General features: G+C 37.7%; 1 protein-coding gene across 4 annotated transcripts; it reads left to right on the forward strand.

Moving 5' to 3' along the window:
* The first annotated feature begins 132 nt into the window (after nt 1–132).
* Nucleotides 133–18,054, forward strand: OXNAD1 (oxidoreductase NAD binding domain containing 1). Of its 4 annotated transcripts, none has more exons than XM_027639144.1 (9): nt 133–324; nt 1,623–1,677; nt 3,895–4,057; nt 4,317–4,380; nt 7,935–8,041; nt 11,485–11,626; nt 14,367–14,609; nt 16,929–17,037; nt 17,679–18,054. In XM_027639144.1, the coding sequence occupies exons 3-9, from the start codon at nt 3,927–3,929 to the stop codon at nt 17,831–17,833; spliced, it is 951 nt and encodes a 316-aa protein (XP_027494945.1). In that variant the 5' UTR covers nt 133–324; nt 1,623–1,677; nt 3,895–3,926; the 3' UTR covers nt 17,834–18,054. The 4 variants fall into 4 exon arrangements, with proteins under 4 accessions (XP_027494945.1, XP_027494946.1, XP_027494947.1 ...); XM_027639145.1 differs by lacking the exon at nt 133–324 and having other exon boundaries at nt 1,515–1,677; nt 14,367–14,403; nt 14,509–14,609; XM_027639146.1 differs by lacking the exon at nt 133–324 and having other exon boundaries at nt 1,516–1,677; nt 14,367–14,403; nt 14,512–14,609.
* The last annotated feature ends 1,853 nt before the right edge of the window (nt 18,055–19,907 follow it).

Consider the following 19,907-nt stretch of genomic DNA (forward strand, 5'->3'; position numbering starts at 1 on the left):
GTGATTGGAGAGTGATTGATGACAATGTAAATGGAACAAGGATCTTGAACTACTGTTCAAGAGTCATTTCTTATTTATGATAGAGTCTCAGTCTTAAAGTAGTCTGTATGAATAGGATCTTTCAGCTGTGACTATAAAATTAGGCTGCCATTTATTTTGTTTTCAGTATTATGTATTGATACTGAACTTTGGGTTGGTTGGTTTTTTACATTTTTATTTGTAGAACTGAGCATATTTGCTTCCTAAAGTGGTAACAGTGAAAAGGAGGAGAATGAGGATGGCTCATTTAAATGACTGTCCACCTCAGCAGCAGAATTAAACCAAGTACGTAAAATAAACAGTCAAGAATCTCTGATTGGAATTAAAAGTTGTACCACTTCTTTGACCAGCAGATGTTGCTGCATTTATTGGCAATTAGTTGCAGAAAGGGTTTTGAAAGTTGTGAGTTGATTAAAAAAAGAAAAAGTCTTTATTCTTATTCAGAGTCCTAGGCCTCTGAAGTGAAGTGTCAGACTTTATGTGGTTCATTTGGATGTTGTGATGATTTAATTAAAGTCACAGCTGTTGGCATGAACAGCTTACATAAGAGTGTCCACTTTTGAACATCCTTCATGTTTACATTGAATTAGTTAGTGTGATAGAGTGAAAAGCATGAAAACATGAATCAAAAACCAAGAAGCCTAAAAAAAAGCAGAGTTGTATTTGGATATGCTATCTGAAAGACTCCAAATCCTAAACTGACCTCATGAATTTGAGAAACATAATGATTTTTCAGCACTCTGGCTTTACATACAGCATGCCAAGGTACAGAAACAGGACTCTTCATTAGATGTGTACTTTGTTGTGCTAAAATATTTTAAGATTGTTAATACTTTTGTTATCAATAGCTTCTACACTTTTGCATGTAGAAAGTGCTAAAGTGTTTTGTTTAAACACTTAAGTACACCTTAAGTCCTCTGTAATGGGGTGAAAAAAATTTTTAAGTAATTTTGTTTACTGGTGGTAGATGACTTTTAAATAATTCCATTTTTAAAAGTTGCAAGCTGCTGTGGAATTAAATGATGAAAAGCTTTTAAAAATTATGGACAGTTAAAAACCGCAGGAAGTATTTCTTATGCTTGAAAGTGGGCATTTTGAGTAGTGATTTTTGAGAAATGCATTCCATTTCTGAGCGACCTAATTAAAGGAAGCTCTGCCTCCATTTGTACAAAATTACAAACAGGACAAATTACTAAGTGACCAGCCAATACAATTGTTAGTGAAAGCCTAGAGAGTATAGGCCTGATTAACTGAACAAGCTGGATTGTTGCCATTTCAAAGGATTCAAAATGAAAAACATTTTGAAAATAAATTACATACCTTAAAAGAATGCAGAAGAAGAGATTTTAATGGAAATAAAATATTAATGCTTTAAAGAGGCAATGGACTGCATCGCGGAAATAATACAGTTTGATGGGTGATGATGATACGATAGAGAATTATGCTAAACCATTTTAGGAAAAACAAAGGCCTACAAGGTATGAGAAATATCTCTTGGCTCTCTGATTTGCATGTTGTAAGTGAAATGTAGTTCTGCCTTACTTTGAGTGTTGACCATGTTGGTTTATCTTTCTGTGTCACAGCTCCGTTTGAGTGCCCAGTTTTGAATCTTCACACCATGTTTCCACTGTAGTGCATGTAAGTGTCCTCCACTGTGTAGAGATGTGTTGTATAGGGTACATGGAAGTGTGAGGGATTAATGTGCTTTTAAATAAACCTGTGAACAAACAGGCTTAATTAAAGTTTATGAAATTGTCCAACCAAAACCCTTTCTATACCAATAGGAAGGGAATGCACAGTCAGTGTTTGATGTTCTTTCAAATATTGTTTGAACATTTAAAATCAAAGATATGTTGGCTGGAAGGCAGTTTTGAGGGTCATCCAGTCAGATCTGCTTGGAGCAGGACAGTTGTTCACACTGGATTAAGCCAGTCCCAGGTAAGTCTTTTGTAAGACCTTTGTAAGTCTTTAAGTTAAAAAGGTTTCTGCTTTCCAGTCCTTCAGTTTCTCAGTGCCACTTTGAAGTGAAGCTCTACTATTCAGGATGTCAAACATCCCTCTAACACAGCATCATCCACAAGTTTGCTGATCATACAATGGCCTGGAAGGGACCTCAAAGACCAACCCCTCTGCCATGGACAGAGACACCTGCTGTGTCATCATCCAAGTTATTGATAGATTTATTGGCCTGTGTCAGCCCCAGTAACAACCCCAGGGTACTCTTGTTACTGTTGTTAGCCAACAACTGAAGCAGCTTGAAGCCATCAATTCTGTCTGCCCAGACAGTTTTCAAACACTCCAACAGTCCATCTGGCCTCGGCTTACTAACATGCCATGGGAGGTGGTGTCAGGGGCCACAGGTCAATCAAGATGTGTTGTGTCCTGTCCCCATGGTTGTATGACCAGACATTTATTTCATCATGGTAGCTGTTCAGATTTATCACACATAATTTACCATTGGTAAATCTGTGTCCAATATTCCTGATGCTTTCTTAGCTTGCACAGAGCTAACAGGACAAGCTCTAAGCATTTTTCCAGAGACTGAGATGGTGCCGACTGGACATAAGCACTCCTTCTTGCCTCTCTTAAAAATGACCATGTGTTAGTCCGTTTCTAGTCTGTTTGTAGATTTTGTGTGGTAAATGTTTTTCATAGATAATACACAATTGCCTGACAAGCATGTCAGCTGTGTCTCTTAGCAACCTTGAGTGTAACCCATCTGGCTCTGCATCTGAATACATCCAGCTTTCAGCAGTTGCTGGCCCTACTCCTGCTTATCCCTATCCTTCCCAAACACCACTGGTACAAGCAGAGGTCGGTGTGCAAGCAAGCTCTGCCTGTGAAGACTGGGGCAAAAGAAGTGTTGTGCACTTCAGCCTTTTCTATATCATCTATGACAAGCTCATCTTCCCCTTGTGAGAGACTGAAATGTTAATGACTCAAACAATTGGCCATTTTCAAAAACAGCGAGTGCTTTGCTTAGGCCAAAGTTTGCACCCCTCAGCCGAAGGGGAGGAGGAGAGGTTTAGGGGTGGTGAAACCTCTGATCTGCATAAGAACAGGCCAGTGCAGAGAAGGGATTAGTATCCACCCTGGAGGAGGACCATGACAAACCAACTTTTGTTTAACAACAAGCTGAGTTTTGAGCCAGGTAAGGGGAAAGGCTGATAAGAAGCAGGTCCTGTGGAGGCAGGATAATGCTTTTTATCATGCTAATTTCCTCCCTTACAAAACTGGCTCAGGTGTAAAAATCCTTCCCCCCCCCCCCCCCCCCTCCCCCCGCCGGGGAAGATATCATAACATTCACATGTAAGCCTAAAGATATTCATCACTTCTGATGGGGCATAACTGGCTCAACTACACTGATTTGAGAGGCAGCTGTCAAGTCTTCTCTCTTAGAAGGTGTCATTCTTTATATAAGTGTCACCTATATACTTTCTTAAGTGATACTTTTGTGCTGATGTATTTCTATAGATAATAACCAGAACAGCTACATACCTACTTTCCATTGCAACCAAGTTATTGTACAATAAACCTGCCCTATATATGTGTATAAACCCTGGTCATTCAGTGTCATTTCACTCTAATCCACCCCAAGGGATCTATTAACAAGAGCGTCAGTTATCTGGCTTCAGGGGCAGGTCATAGCACCCCTTCAATGGATTGATGCACATTTTCACTTCTTTACGATACTTCCATACTTCTAAAATTCCCTCTCATTATCCTATATGTCTGTTGCTAGTTTTAGCTCCAGTTGACCTTTGGCCTTTTTGTTTTGAAGGAAAATAAAAGGTGAAAACAAGCCATGTCAAGCACTGAGTGTTTCATTTAACAAATATTTATGATTTTTTTCAGGAGCCTGTGATTCTGAAGAGTGCCCAGTCGTCATGGCTCATACTACTATTTATGTGGGGTGCACTGTTCCTCAGTTACTGAAAGGTGCTAGCAGAATTTTTCCTTCTCATTCTGCATTGGGAGTGTTGAGGCACTCTGCTTTTTATTACTGCACAGTGAACGGGTATGTTATCCACTTCCTTTTTTCTTTTGAGACAGTGCCATGGTAACACTGCCAAAATCAAGCTGACAAAGTACTACAGACCTATAAATACTTAATTTAACTCCCAATTATATATTTATATTTAATTCTTATTTAGATTTATGTCATCTGTAGTCTGGATTACACTGGTAAATTGTTATGTTAATAGAAATTCGTATCAGTAAGGGACAGTAGCACAGCTGTCAAAATGACAATTATCTTTGTTTGCTTTTTGTTGCAGCACAATAAAATCAGAAAGGAAAATGGATCATCTAGAGAGGACGGCAAATAATTTTCGCCAGGAGGTTAGTGTTGTGTTCTTTAGGATGCAAGTAATTTATTTTTTTTTGCTGTGAAGGTAATTGTATTGGATAATCACGTTTGATTCTTAGGCTCCGTTTTCCATACTGCTGGAGTCTGTTTTACTTCTTCTTCTCGTAATTTTTCATATTTGATGTTGTTATAAAATTGGCGTATTTTGTACTCAATGGGTGAAATGTAATGAGTTATGAAAATTGTCGATGATGTGATGCTATTTTTTTATGTTGGACAAGAAATTTAATAGAATTCTGGTCAAGTAACGAAAGCACATGGATACCTATCACCTCTACACAGAATTCTCAGATTTTTATGGATTTCTATAATTCTCATCCAGATTTGAGATTAAAAAATGTGGAAAATGTCCTTTTATAGCATGGGAGGTAAGAAAAAATATAGACATTTTGAAAGGAGAGCTGATAGACAGTTGTAAAAAGGATCTTCATTTGTATCTATTTTAATTCAAAAATACAAGGGCAATAAAGCATTTTCTCCATCAAAATACAGAAATGCTTATTCTGGATCTCAGTTTTGAGCAGTAAGCATTCTTTCTCGTAATGTTCAGAGGTGAACATACTCTTGTACTTCATATAGATATTTTCTTTCTGTATTAGGCTGAAGTAGATGTTTTGAAGTTTTTAATACTGGGAGAATAAATATTACTTAAGTTCTCAAAAATATTTGACTAGTGAAAAAAATCCGCATTTTTCTTAGCCCTTTCAGGAGTTAAGGCACTTTTTTGACTGAAAAATCCCATCTTTATGGGAGTGCTCAGGAGTTGGGAAAGGGTGTCCAGTTTTTCTCCATTGTTTAATTAGCTCCTCTCAGTCTTGAGTAGCTATTTGTGATGAGCCAGCCTTGCATGAGCCACCCAGCAGGACAAACACACCACACAGATGTCAGCGTGTGTATGTGTACATAATTACATGCTTCTCTGCTAGGTTTTTCCCTAACTTTAGTTGAGAATAAGTCACAGGCCAAGTGAATTCTTCCCAAAAGGAAGCCAGGTGGAGGGGATATATAGGTCACCCCCAAACCAGAAGATTCAGCACTTGTGACATGGGCTGTAGATGGATGAGACAAATGCAGCCTTGCTCTGCCTGTTGCCAGAGCTGTCAGGGAGTGAGCCAGCTTTGGGAACCATGTGTCTCAGAACTGTGCCTCAGCTACTCACACCTAATGCCATCTCTTACTTGAGTACAGGGTAGCATTCCTTGTGGATGTACAGCTGCTCAGGTGGATCCAGTTTATCCAAGAAAATGAGCGTAGAGACAGGCACAGAGAGATGCACGTTCTCGTTTGCTTCTGACATGAAAAAAATTATGGCATTTTTGAGTTTTGCAACCATGATTTAGTAATCTTGGATATTTCTGATTGCTTGGCTTGCTTACTTTTTCTGCTTAATGTGGGTAGCTAGATAATATGTGGAAAATGGATCCTTATGAGGTATTGGAAGCTCTGGGGTGGTGCAGGGAACTGTAAGGCCTGAGGAAGAGAAGGAAGCTATGTGGGATAGCTGAAAGAGCAAGGCTCAATTCTTGCTACTGCACATTCTCTGCATATCAGAGGATTATACTGTTTCTTTTTTTAATGCTTAATTTATTCTTTGTTACTTTATTTCTGACCACTTTAAAATCAGTTTATTTTAAATCCTCGGCTTGGTTTCAAATTCCATGTAATCAGCAGTTGGCTTCCCGCAGTCAATATTGCCTTATTTGGCTATTTCAGTCCTGTAAAAGATGAAAGAATCATAAATCTGCGTTGCATTAGTGTGAATGCTACAGAACATGGCCTGTTGAAGAGTGATAACGTGAAGGACCAGGATAAGAAAATGTGCCTAATGCTTTCTTGAAATACAGCTGCAAAATCTGGAGTCCTGTGTCCTCTCCCTCTCCCTGCAGCCTGCTCTGGGCCAGTTGGGTACTCTTGTGACAGTCCAAAATACTAGTAACTCTGATGCAAATTTTATTTTTGAAATAACTTTATACTGATTAAGAATTAAATTTCCAGTGCTCTGTCTGCTCTCTCAGCCAAATAACAAATTAGGGAGTGTACTGAAGAGTAAAGAAGGGAATGAAGAAGATCTAAACTTAATGTCCATTTCCTGCATTTAAAGTTTCTCAGTCAGAACAACCATTTAAGTCATGTATCTGACATTTCTCTCATTAGCTTAAACTGACTGTCTTCCCCATTTAATACTATCTGCCAAAGTGGAACAGAAATCTATGCTACTTCATTTTAAATTAGCAAATGTCCTGCTGTTTAATGGGACAGGGGAACGTGTTCAGATGTTACTTTATGAATAAATTAATTTCCTGCCATGTGTTTTAAATTACAGCATAGTTGCTTAAAATTTAATTTTTTTTTTTTAATCTGTTTGATCTTACACAAATGAGAAATGATAAAGTTGTGATGGTATTGTGAGTATTTCCTACTGTGGTAAGTGACATCAGCGTCTTTTAACAGAGTGAAATCTGTGTATCACCCTGTGTAGAAAATATTTAGGGCATTGCTTTCTTTGTGGAGGAAAAGTTTAATAATTATAACTCAAAAATACCCAAAAAGGAAGGGCAGGGAGGGGATGAAAATCCGTGTTGTACTGGTGGTCATCAAAGAGTTTAAGTGGGGTGCTCGTCCTCAATGGCCCTGTGGCAAAATCTGCTTTTCATTTTTCATCTTTTTTTTTTTTTTAATAACTATTTAAAAGTGGTATCAACCATGGCTCTGACATCCCCTCCCGCATGATTGCCAAGCAAAAACTCCTCTGTTAACCAGCAGTAAAAACCTTGGGTCGTAGTTACCCCATGTTCATAAATAAAATATGTGGTCAAATGGGGAGGTATAAATGCAGGAACACAAGGCTTACTGGTTTTCTTGCATTGATGCACTAATACATATGTTTCAGTAATGCATTTAATTACTTAAATAAAACTAGATACAACTCCAGAATTCTCCCTTTTACTTCAGTTGCAGCTGATCTTTAACAAATGTCCTTTGTCAGTCTTTATATCAGAAATCTTTTTACTTTGCTGCTGGAAGATGCAGGAGTGTGTGTCTTGTATAGATGTGTAAAGAACCTGAAAAGGGATAAGTAGCAATCACTTCTCTTTATAGTTAAGCTTTCAACTGAAAGTAAGTTTGTATATAATCTTAGAATAAATCTGACAAAAGTGACAGACATGATGGACTGTAAGTACAAAAATATTTCTCCATTCAGTGACTATGTGAGTGAATCATAGAATCAAAAAATTATTTGGATTTGAAGGAACCTTAAAGACCAGCAAATTCCAATCCTCCTGCCATAGGCAGGGATGCCACTCACTAGATGAGGTTGTTCAGGGCCCCACCCAACCTGGCCTTGAACACTTCCAGGGATGGAATCCACTTCTGTTTTTCTACGCCAGTGAAAAAATATTAGTGCTGTAGGTAATGAAATGCTGCAGAGAACATGGAAGGGATAGGTATTTCGTGCACAACTTCTTGAGTACTTTTGCTGCAAATGATATCTACGTATCACAATGGCTTATTTTCCTTTTGTCAGGTAATTACACAAGCAAAAGTGTGTGGAATCACCAATGAATCGGAGACAGTCAAAAGACTTCGTTTGGCTATTGCAAATAAGGATTTTACGTTCAAAGCAGGACAATGGTAAGATCTTTCAGTATTTGTGGGAGAAATTACTAGGAGAAGTCTACTACAGCAAAGTGTTAAAAGGCCTCTCTGATCCTTGAACCTTGGAAAAAAATTGTTAGTTTATATAATAGCGTGTTTTCTTATTGGTTGCCCTGTCAAATAGCTGATATTTGCCATAATTTTTAAATAGTCATTATAAAATATGTAATATTACTAATAAAAGGGCAGAAATGGATGTTCTTTAAATATTCAATTTGATTGTTTTGATGTTTTCCTCTGGTTTATGTATATTACATTGTTTCTTCAAGAGTACTTTGAAGTTCCATGCACTTTATTCTGCAAACTGCCTTTCCTGTCTTTATTTACTAGTTACCTTTACAGTGGAACTGAGACTGCTGCTTTGCAAGCTACTTAGTTTTGGTTTATAATTAAATCAGAGTTCCTTGCTAAGTTTTATTTTTTTCCCCTTGAAGTTTCTTTAATTCTGAAAATTAAGCCAGTTAGGTCAGATTAATAATATAGAAAGGCAAATTTGAAAATAAAAAACTTGAATTATTAAGCCTTTGAAACAATTAGCTGTTTGTTTAAACAATTTTACAGGTGTTCTTTTTTTTCCAAGGAAGTAGTGAATATTCACGTTTGTCATCCTTGTTAAAATTACTCTCACTCTTTTTTTTTCTCTTAGAAATTAATTTAAAACTATGAGTAGTTGCTTTTGGCAATGGACATTTAAATGTTTTTAAACTTTTTATTGGCTTAGGCCATCTGAAAGTGGTTTTGCTGGAATCAAAGTATAGCTGCTAGGGTATTAACAGCATATGTTACTCATGGAGTGCTAATATGCTAGCTTTTAAATTTAGAACCAGAACACAAGATGTTGATTGCAGTAATTTGTTTGTGAAGTAATTTGCTGCAGTTTTTGCACATGTGCAGTGACTCATATTAAATTCTTGCTTGCCAGTACTTGGAAAGAGCATTTACCCTTCAAAAATGTTTTTGAAATTATCATGCTGTAAACTGAAAGCTTTAATTATAATTACTCTTCTTCATTTTCTTCTTTCTTGAAAGTATTCTAATGCTATTGTAAGGTATACAACAACTTTTCTGTACTTGTAGCTATAAACTATGGTTGCATTTTTTGATGAGCAGTACAAAGTACCAGACCACAATTTCCTGAACAAAAAAGGCTAACTTGTTAGGATTTGCTATAGTAAGATGTCACAGCCAAAGATTGTCACTAAAATGTTTAAATTTTCTGAAAGTGTTCTAATTACTGAGATTTTTAGAAGCAAAAGTGAATTTGTTTTGCAAGCACGCTGGCAGATACTGGTCTTTATCTGACTACAAATAATGATGAAGAGACTTGTTGCTGTTACCCATTTTGATTTACTAAAACATGCATTGAGGTATATGCATGTTACAAAGCTGCTTCTTCAAAGTGTTTGTGGTTTTAATGTTTCTAATCTCCTCCTCTAGCAATCAGTAATTATTGTTCATTTCTTAAGGGTTTGGCTTAGTTAGCCTTTAAAAGGAGGGAAATGCAAAACCACTCTCAGATCTCTGGTTTACATCTTTTTTGCCTCTCCTTGTTTTGGGTTTATATGTAAGGGTTTTCCTTCTTTTTTCCCCTTCAGCTACTCTTTTCCCTTAAGCTGTCACAGGTAGCATTTCTTAAGGAGCCCTCTTATCCTTCAGAAATACAAACTTGTCCTTTATAATACAGTATACTGTCCCTACAATCTCACAATTGTATAACTGGGAAAGAACTACTAATATGGAAAGAAATGTACATCTGCAGTAGTATTTTAGAAAGGTAAAAACTATGTTTGATTGAGGTTTTGCAGCAATGTTTGGTTTTGTTTGTGTTTCCCCACTGGGCACAGATTGACTTGAATGTAAATTGTTACTTTACAGCACAAATTCTTATTTCTTCGTTAATGTAAGTAGTAAGATAGTTTTCCACCAGAGGGAGGTAAAGAGCTTCAGTATCATCGTTAGATGTTCTTTGCTCTGATAAATGCTGCATTATAGCAGCTGTCCTTCCTAATTTCTTGGAGCCTGACTGCCAGGAAAGCTGGGCCCCATGGGGCAGTGGGGCTGCAGAAGCTGAGGACGGTGCATTGAGCCTTCTCAGCATTTTTGGTTGTTAACCTTTCTTTTGCAGTCTGATACCTTTATACACCATCAAGTTTATTAGCATAAAGTTAAAAATTATATCACTGTTGTATATTTCACACTTTGTGCATTTTTCTTCGAGAGAGGATGTTGTTCTTCAAAGAGTGAAGCTGTGTGGGGAGATATTTTTTGTTTAAAGTTGTGAACTATTCAAAGTGCTTCTCTCTTCCCTAAAGGATACAGCTTTGCTGTTTAAAGAAGATATCTGTGCTGTGGAAGCCAGTCTGTATTTCTTGTTGCATCCTCATTTAACAAATACTGAGCCAGCCTAACCCAGGCTTGACTTGAATAACGATTCTATAGTACTTGGCATTGCAGTGTGGTTGTTTGTTAAGGGGAGCAGAAGAATTAGTTATAAACATTACGTTTATTTTGAAATACAGGGATTTTGTTACGTGCTGTAGAAAACAGAAGTATTTAAGATTTATGGAACACAGAGGAGTTCAAATGATGGATCATAAAACAACTTCTAATTTTTTTTCTGATAACTAACTATGTGGAATACCAAGGCCTTACTTTTATGAGAATGAATTATAGTTCATATGTAGTAATGGCTTACTTTCCATATTGTCTAGTGTCTAGTGTTACAGAAACTTAGTCATATGTTACCTTCTAATGTGTAGAAACCCAGGCGTGGTTCACTTTTAACTTAAAAAAAACAAACAAACACAAAACCTGAAAAAGCAGGAATTTATTCCAGTTCAATTTCCTAACCTAGGAAGTGATATCTGCCACCAGAGGGAGCTGCAGTTCTGCTGCCAGTAACCGACTTTTCCCATGAGAAATTTTTTACACACTGTTGGTTCTACTGTTTCATCTTCACAGGAAAAGAAAGTGTTTAATCTAAAGTAATTTTCCTAAAATTAGAATCCCAATCTTCTTATGTTTTAAAATTGAAGAGCCCATCAAAGGGACCAAAAGGAGAGGGATTTAAGCCACTCTATCAGACCATATTGTGTTTTTGTTGTAATACGCAAATAATTTGTTTAAAACAAGTAGAATTCTAGTCTGTTGTATGATGTGACATCTAACGCTAAAACCAGTCCAGTTTTAAAACCTTCTAGTTTAAAAAGCATGATGACTTGTTTCTAGATGAAAACAATTCTAAGGAAATGGCGTTACACAAGATTAACTCCTTTTCTGGAAAAGTTATGTTACAGAAATGAAGATGTTGTAAAGGAAGGATAATTGAAACAAAAGCAGCCGTGTTGTTTTGGCTGTTGTTTTCCATGTTTGGGGTTATTGGCTTCTTTTTTAAAATTCTGTTTCTGGTCTATTTTTAGGGTTGATTTCTTTATTCCTGGAGTATCTGTAGTTGGGGGATTCTCAATATGTTCAAGCCCTGGCCTCTTAGAACGAGAAGGAATACTAGAGCTGGCAGTAAAGCACACTGTTCATCCTCCTGCTCACTGGATTCACACTGAGGTAAATTACATTAACTGTGAGATTTGGCTCTTTGTTTGTTTGTAGGATTTTGGGGATGTGGAGGGGGTTATGTGAGTGTGTTTTTAGACCACTTTGTGCTATTGACTGCAAAACTCATGTTGACTTGTTCAACCATTTTTAATACAACATAAATCTTAAAACCTGTTGTTCAGTAAGAGACTGAAATTGGATGTTTATATGGTAATATGGTTATTGCAACCTTTTGATTCCACTTGTGCTTACAGTGGACTAACAGTGATATTGTAGTTAGTGCATATAAGGGTTCTTACTCCTTTGGAATTAATGAACTTAAAAATGTTGAAAACTCTCTGTTCTAAGTTGTGTCCCTGAGAACAGTGTTACACCCCACAAAGCTAATCTGATAACGTTCCATAATTCCTGAGCATTTCTACAAATATAAAATGGAAATCATTGATAAATCACAGATAAATATTATTAAGATTATTAAAGGGGGAGACAAGGGAGATATTTAGATCAGGTTTTCTCAAATGATAAAACAACAGAATACTTTAGGATTTCTATAATATTCTCTTAAATATGCATTATTTTTGTAATATAGACATATTACCCAAGGCTTGATTTTTTTGCTATATTAAAAGCAAAGCCTGACACTTGGCCTCTTGCAGTGTTTTGTTCATCATTTACCCCATTTAGTTACAGTCAGAGAAGTCACATATTTCATCAGTGATTTGTCCTATCAACAATCTCTGAAGACTCTTTTAGGACTTCTGATGTCATAAATTAGTTTGTTGTTGCTGAGTTTACTGGTTGAATTTTAGGATAAATCTTTAGTCAAAGGGTAAGCTACGCCAAACCTGATGCTGTAGAGAAACCTCCAGGGGGATATATGGACTCTTCTAGCTAAACAAAACCACATGCTTTTCCTTAGGAAACAAGCAGGAAAAAAATAGCAACCTACAATTTGAAAATGTTGTATATGTGGTGAAAAAGCTCTGGTACTTAATTGTTTAGAAGTTACTTCTAAAGGAAAGTGGTAACTCAGGGTAGAATATGTTATGGGAATAGTTAGCACTCATTTACTTACTGTATTTGGGGTTTTTTAGAGGTATTTATTTCTTAATATTACTGTATATAAATCATAAATTTTAGCACTGTGTACTTTATAACTTTAGGAAAATGTAGCCTTTTAGAAAAATGTCCATGTAATGCATTGATCGCTTCACTGCTCTACCTGAGCTGTGTTTATAAACTAGACTAAAGGACAACATTTTCTCATCATATTACTCCAGAATTTTACTGTCTTTTCTTGTATGCTGACTTATTGTTATCACTGTCATGGCCAAAGCGTGGAAATATGTGGGACACTGCTGATTATGAGAGATCTCCTCTTGTCCAATCTTGAGCAGCTACATCTGGTTAAGGTGGCAGGTTAGATGACAGAGGTTGTTTCTCCCTGAAAAGGCTGATTTCCTCAAAGGGTACCATATTCTGTGTCCTCCTTCTGCCCTGTGAATCTGGAACACTTGTGGATTCATGTGTCTCTAAACCAGAGTAAAACATGGTAGGAAAGCCTGGTGGTGTATATGAACAGGGAGAGAGAAATTGGTTTCAGATAATGAACGCTGACTGTCTTACACTATAATTGAGAGACAATACTTCATGCAATAATTAAGAAAGGCAAGAAATTTTTTATTTTTTTTTTAATGATCATGCTAACTACATTAGGAACTTGTGTGTTCTGTGAAATACCTGAATCCAAAGGCCTCCTCCTTCGTCCTGGTGGAATTGTTGCATGTTTAGACCTTTGCTGTCTATGCAGTTGTCATTAATGGAATTCCTTTTGTTTCAATTTACTGTTTCCTGATACCAGGATTCTTTGGAGGAAGTGTTTTCATTTTCGAAGCTAACTTTTTAGCAGTTCTTGTAGCTTTCCTTGGTTTTCCATCTTCCTTTCCTACTTTCCTTGGTTTCCCTATCCTCTTCGGGTTTTTTTTTTGAAAACCTGTATATGGCCTGAAGTGAGTTGTGTTTTCTGCTCTTACTTGTTCTATCTGCTTGCAGTGATGTGGGAGAACTCACCTGACTTCTCTGTACTGCAGTTTCACCCTTCATACCGGGATGCAGTGCCGGTTTACCAAGAAGATATTGGCCCAAATGGATTTTTTTGTTGTAGCTTTCATTTTCCACGTAACAAAAAAACATGCTTGGACAAATTTCTCTAAGAAATAATATCTTATGTACGAGTGGAGAATAAGAGAGAAGGTTTTCCCCTGATTTTTCTTCTTCTGTGCCTCTGAAGTTGCAAATGCAGAAGTGATTCTGTGAGAAATATTCTTGTGGATACTGCTTCAGTTCTGGGTGTTTTCTATTTTTTGGGAATTTTCTTGACGTGAGGCTGGGTTTGGGTAGAAGTGTGATCTCACATTGACCTCAGGTTTTCACAACCACGTCTTGCGATGGAAAACTCTTGTGTGAATCGTTCCTCTTTCAAGTCCTATGGGGATAAAAAGGGGGAGTCGCCATCCTGCCTTACCATAAGACTGAAGCTTTTGAAAGTAGAACTGGATCCCTAGAGACACTGGGTTACCTCAGGTAGCTGGAAATTTTGTGAATATTCTAAATTTTTTCTGGTTTTCCCTCACCAGTCAATAAAAATAAAAAATGACAGCCCAGCAAGTCCTGTGACTTGAATGCGAGAAGAATAAGGTTTCAATTTTGCTTTTCATTTTGAAATTAAATATCTTCTTTTCCGTCCTAGTGTACTCTTGACTCAGAAGTGGCTCTGCGAGTGGGAGGTGATTTCTTCTTTGATCCTCAGCCTGGTGACTCCCCAGTAAACCTAGTGCTGATAGCAGGGGGTGTTGGAATTAACCCATTGTTTTCTATACTGCTGCATATAGCAGATCTTCATGGATACCAAGAGGGTAAAGGAAATGGACACAAATTGGGAACAGTGAAGCTGTACTACAGTGCAAAAAATTCAAGTGAACTCTTATTTAAGGTAAATAAAAAGTTTTTTTTTTTAAAAATAGGTCTCAGTTATTCAGCTACTAGTGAATAGCTAGTAGCTATTCAGCTACTACTGAATTGCTTGCCAAACTCCAGAGTCCTTCTGTGTAAGATACTGTACAAATGGAGACAAAACTCACTTCCTGCCTCAAATCCCAAAAGTGTGTTTTGTTAACTACTTAGGCCAGTGTACAAATTAAGGCTGTTACTAAATATACCTGTGGTCTCAGTGACTTTGGTGATAAGTCAATTACCCCTAAATTTTACTGTAGCCCTGCATTTTACTATAGTCTCAGAAGAGCATCATAGTATAATAAAGAGTATATATATTTATGTGTATATTTACACACCAGTAGTATGCATAAGGTTATAATACTGAAACCACATAGTCTCGGTATAGATTGTATTGAATTTAAAGACTAGAAAAGAGCAATTATATCCAAAGGAAACACTTTCTAAAATAACAGGGGAGCTTTATTGATAATGCATTAGTTATTATTGAGTACTGTTGTATGAATGAAGGATTTATAGCTGCTTTTAAAATTTCTTGTGCAGCACTTCATCAACATTTACTCAGCAGTTAAAGATCAGTTGTCACACTCAGCCATTTAGGGTCACTGATAACATTTTAGGGTCAGATTAGCCCAGCTTCTGTAAAGAAGCATCCAAAATGATTTAGGTTTCTTCAAAGTATTGAAGGCTTTTGATTGTAACATAAAGGTGAAAATAAACTGTATAGGATCCATCACTAGTTTTTCTTCTGTACTTCTGCCATGTTACTAGATATGGAGATATTTGCTTTTTTTGAAAACTCATTTGTTTGTTGTTAGAAGCGGAATAATCTGCTCCTCTGTTTGGCCAACTGCTGCTGTGCCAGCGTGTTCTGAGCATGCACAGGTGTTTCCAGTGCCTGTGCTAACATTCTTGAGTTTCACTTCAGCTGTGCTGTGACAGCAGAGCTTTTGTATTAAAGCTTCTGGGACAGAGGAGAACACAATATTTACAGTGCTTACAATATTCTTCACGTGTCCCTCAAATCCAGAACATGTCTGTCAAAATTCTTTACTTCTGTGCAGAGGAGTGAGGAAATAGAATCACTAGGAGCCTTTATGCTGTTGCAAGAAACATCTGTACAACTCTCCAGGAGGAACTGCTGGATTGTCACTGATGGTTTGGAGGACCTGTTCCCTGAAGGACCAGCTCTGTATAGGCTGACAAGGGCAAAGGGAAACACCGATGTCTTGGGTGTGATGCTTGTTCTGGATGTGCTCTCATGTCACAGGCTGAGGCACTGCTTCTGAAAATCCCCTTAGTGCAAATGGTAGAAGCAATACAGTGTGAGAGTTACAAAAGATAGCAAGTCAACAGTAGAGGTACTAGTGGAACTAGTGTCCAACAGCGTCAGTCTGTGCTGCTCTTCATTCCTTGTCTTTTTAGGGATTCAGGAACAGATTTGCCTACAAAGTAGTATCTGTCCAGGGTTTTTTGTTAAGCAACCCATGGCAGACTCTTTAGTGTAGTAACCAGTTTAGCAAGCAAACACAACTAAATGAGCTAATTTACCTATTTGCAGAGTAGGCATTATTTGTATTTCAAAATATTTTTAAGAATTTCCAGTGTCCATTCCAGCAGTGAAAATCTTAAATAGTGCAGAATCTAGACAACAGCTAAATCTTAATTTCAGAATTAACTACAGCATCTGACAGACACATTATTTTTTTACTATGATTTGAATTGAAGCTGCTGGGGTTTTGGCTGTAACTTATCACAGCTGTGACTTAGGGAACTGAAAATTACCATTTCTACTTTCTACTCTGGTAAAAAGTAACATTACCATTATACTGTATTTGGTTTTACTTGGAGGATGTGAGACAGTAAAAGGTCTAGTAATCTTACCACATAAAGCAGACAAGACTCAAAAAGTTCCTAACAAATGGTAATTACATACTGCAGGGGTTTTTTTAAATGGAAAACCCCTATGGAAGTGGAAGGAGGAAATAGTGAGAATTTAAAAGGGGAAGAAACTGGGAAATGACATAACTGGTTCTTAGGTTCAAATCTTACAGATTTCAACCTATCTCAGAAAAGGAGACAAGCTCTAACATAGCTGGCAGGGAATTTACATTCCAGGTGTGGGAATTGTGTGTGTAGGTGTGCAGGTCAGCCCTGTGGAATCAAGCCCATCAGGTTCTTGGTGCTGAAATGCAAAGTCTTGGTTCTTGGTAATAATCACTGGTGTTCTGGGAGTGTGTGCATACATCTGCTTTGATTTAATGGCCTGTGGTGTAAGCAAGTGTGTTTAACATTACAGAAAAATATTCTTGGTTTGATGAACACGTTTCCTGGAAAGATCACATGTTGTTTCCACGTTACCCAACAGCGTTCACAGATCTGTAAAGAACTTCAGCCACATGTTACAGGTAAATGTACAGATGGTATCAAAGTCCAAGTTTGATTACATCCTAAAGGATGAAGTTATTATGCATAACTCAGTATTTTTACATTTAAAGGTTCAAATCGAGATGTGAGTTAAACCTAAATAATTTCACTGAACATACTATGCTTTGCAGAAAAATTTTCCCTTTCCAGTTTTTGTTTTCCTCTTTTAATTCAAAATTTTATACTGGTATTTCCCACTTCAAACTTTATTCCAGAAATTGTTAAGCAAAGTATTTACTTTCCTATTTACTTTGTTTAAGGTGGGATTGATGAAGGATAATCTGATTGCTTGTAAGAGATATTTCAGCATGTTTCCATTTCTGCTGTATTTGTGTTAAGAGATACTAACCTATTTTTTTCATGAATTTGGGAGTTTTGCTTGTATGTAAGCTGTGTTCTCTTCAGTGACTAATACCCTCTGCATTCCAAGCAGAAGTACTGATCTAAATCCTCAGAAGAACAAATGGCTTTCGAAGCCTCAAATCTCAATACCTATTATTCTGAAACAGGCCAGGCATTTTTAAGAAAGAAGTGCTTGAAATACCTCTAACCAGAGATTCTTTTTGAAATGACTTCACGATTAATATTTCTGTTCTCATTTCCTACTTTTTTTCTTTGTCAGAGGGAAGAATATCCAAAAAGGATCTAGAAAAACACGTATCTGACAATACTTCATGGTACATCTGTGGTCCACCTCCAATGATAGAATCCATATCCAAACTACTGTCTAACATTGGTGTTCCTGGAAACCGTGTTTTCTTTGAGAAATGGTGGTAGTGACACCTGCTGAAGAGAAAATATATTTTTTTTTCAGTGCATTTTGATAAGCTAAAATGTACAGAAATGGACTATGAATTATTTGGAAGATTTTACTTCACAGATGAAGATGTCCTCAATTTGTAACAGTGTTCCTTTTAATTTAACTGTAATATACCTGTAATGCAGTGCTGATGCTTTGGGGAAAGAAAGTGATTTTGTATTAAAGACATTAACTGTTATGGTTTTTGATAGTTTGCTTCTTCTTAGGAGTAGCAGCATATTTTCACTTTAGACACTTCCTTTGTTAGTCAGCTTTTAAAAGACTTTCAGTGCCTGATTCAGCAATTGCAGAGAATTAGTTATGCAGCAATGCCAGGTCTGTTTATAAAAATAAATGAGGCCACAACTTCTGAATCTGCTCCAAATGAGTCAATACCCTTCCCTCCCCAGTTCTACATAACACAGTACTATTTCTATAGAAGTACAGCTGCGGTGTTGTGACTTCTTTCTCGCCATTTCTTGTCAAAGGCAAAACCCAACCTTTTATGTGGTTCAGCTGTGTTGACAGTAAAAGACATTTTTTTTTTTGTAATCCTCTTCAGCCCTGGGTTAGAAGTGTTGAGTGTAGCAGTGTTAGGCATCGGTACAGCTTCCCACCTGAACCTGTATCCCGTGCCAGTGCAGAGGTTGCCCATCCAAGATTGTGCTTTTGTGTGCTGCATCCTCAAAAGCAGCACTGGCCAGCAACAGCCAAGATTGGAAATCTCCACAATCCTGCTGCATAAAGCACAGAACTTTAGGGGAATCCAGGACGTATCAGTTCTGCTTGGAGAAGAGTCTCTGGAAAGGTTGCTCTTGTAAGGCATGAGTGTACCTCTCTGTGTCATGGCTGACACCTGAGCCCTTCCAGAATGAAGCTTCTTTGCCCAGCTTGTAGAAAAACTCATTGTAGAATCTGAGACCAACAAAAAGCTATAGTGAGTTTGCCAATTACCTGCATAGACAGTTCAGGTCCTTAAAGTGGTGGAGATTCCCACTGTACATATGAAGACCTCAATAAGGAACAGTATCAAAAATACTAAATTAATATTGAATTAGTAAAAATGTTAAACAGATAAGGCCTTGTCTTTGTTAGTGGCTCCTTACCTTGTGCTAAATGTTTCAGGCAATAGTCAGCTAGGTAATGCAGCAAGTTTCTTGCCATCAGTGTGTTACTTTGGCCCTAAACAGAGGTTGCAAGGATATCGATCCCATCAGCCTGTTCCAGCCTGCAGCAGTACTGTTGGTGTGAAGCACTTTGTTTTTCAAGCATAACATCCCTGTGGTTGGCAAAAAAGGCCTCCAGCCCAGCTGTAGTTCTCTCCCAAAAGTCATTTCAGCTTCAGCATGCTGAGTTTAGCCTCTAGTAGTACCCTCTCTTTATCAATCTGGTACGTTGTACAGCTTGTAGGATACCTACTGCCATATCCACATGCACCTCATCTTCAAAATCCAGTAAGGCAGCCCAGCTGGGAAACTCCAGGCCCTTGCTTTGAGGGAAGCACAAAACCACTACTGTAATTGTGGCAGAAGGTGATTCAACAACTGAAATGATGCCAGCGCTTCCTGAGTGTCGAAGAGAACAGGCCATACCTGCTGCTGCTCAGAGCATGCACAACTGAAGGACAGGCTGTATTTTCCATCAGGAGGGCGTGACTCTGACTGATGGACCTTAAAGAGTTGCCTTTTGGGGACAGCACTGTGATGAGGCCTTGCCTGTAAGTTTACGCCTTCTGCTGCCTGCAGCCTCATCCACTGAGGTCTGTGCTTGTGTTCCATTGCCAGCCTCCTCCACAGTCCCTGCAGACCCAGAGGGGATGTCTCATCGAATTCCCTCCTCCTCAGACGAGAGGAAGATTCTTTCTGAGTACCCCTATTTCAAGGAATGGTTCCTTGTTTGTTCACTCTAGAATGTAAATAGGACAGCATGCTTGTCACAAAAAATAACACCAAGGGGGCTTTGCATTCACAAAGATTGCAGTTGACATGTCAGAGCTTGATGCTTGAAAGCAGCAGGGTTTTCCTAGGAACGTGCAGTACATTGCTATCGGGA

Source organism: Corapipo altera, unplaced genomic scaffold, assembly GCF_003945725.1.
Source record: "Corapipo altera isolate COAL_440 unplaced genomic scaffold, ASM394572v1 44, whole genome shotgun sequence".
In the NCBI taxonomy this organism is placed as follows: Eukaryota; Metazoa; Chordata; class Aves; order Passeriformes; family Pipridae; genus Corapipo; species Corapipo altera.

Bases quoted from the DNA above. Each gene is read 5' to 3' on its own strand.
- OXNAD1 (XM_027639144.1), top strand. From the start codon at position 3,927: ATGGCTCATACTACTATTTATGTGGGGTGCACTGTTCCTCAGTTACTG. The intron at 4,058-4,316 runs GTATGTTATCCA...TTTTTGTTGCAG, and splicing joins TATTACTGCACAGTGAACGG to CACAATAAAATCAGAAAGGA. The intron at 11,627-14,366 runs GTAAATTACATT...TTTCCGTCCTAG, and splicing joins CTCACTGGATTCACACTGAG to TGTACTCTTGACTCAGAAGT.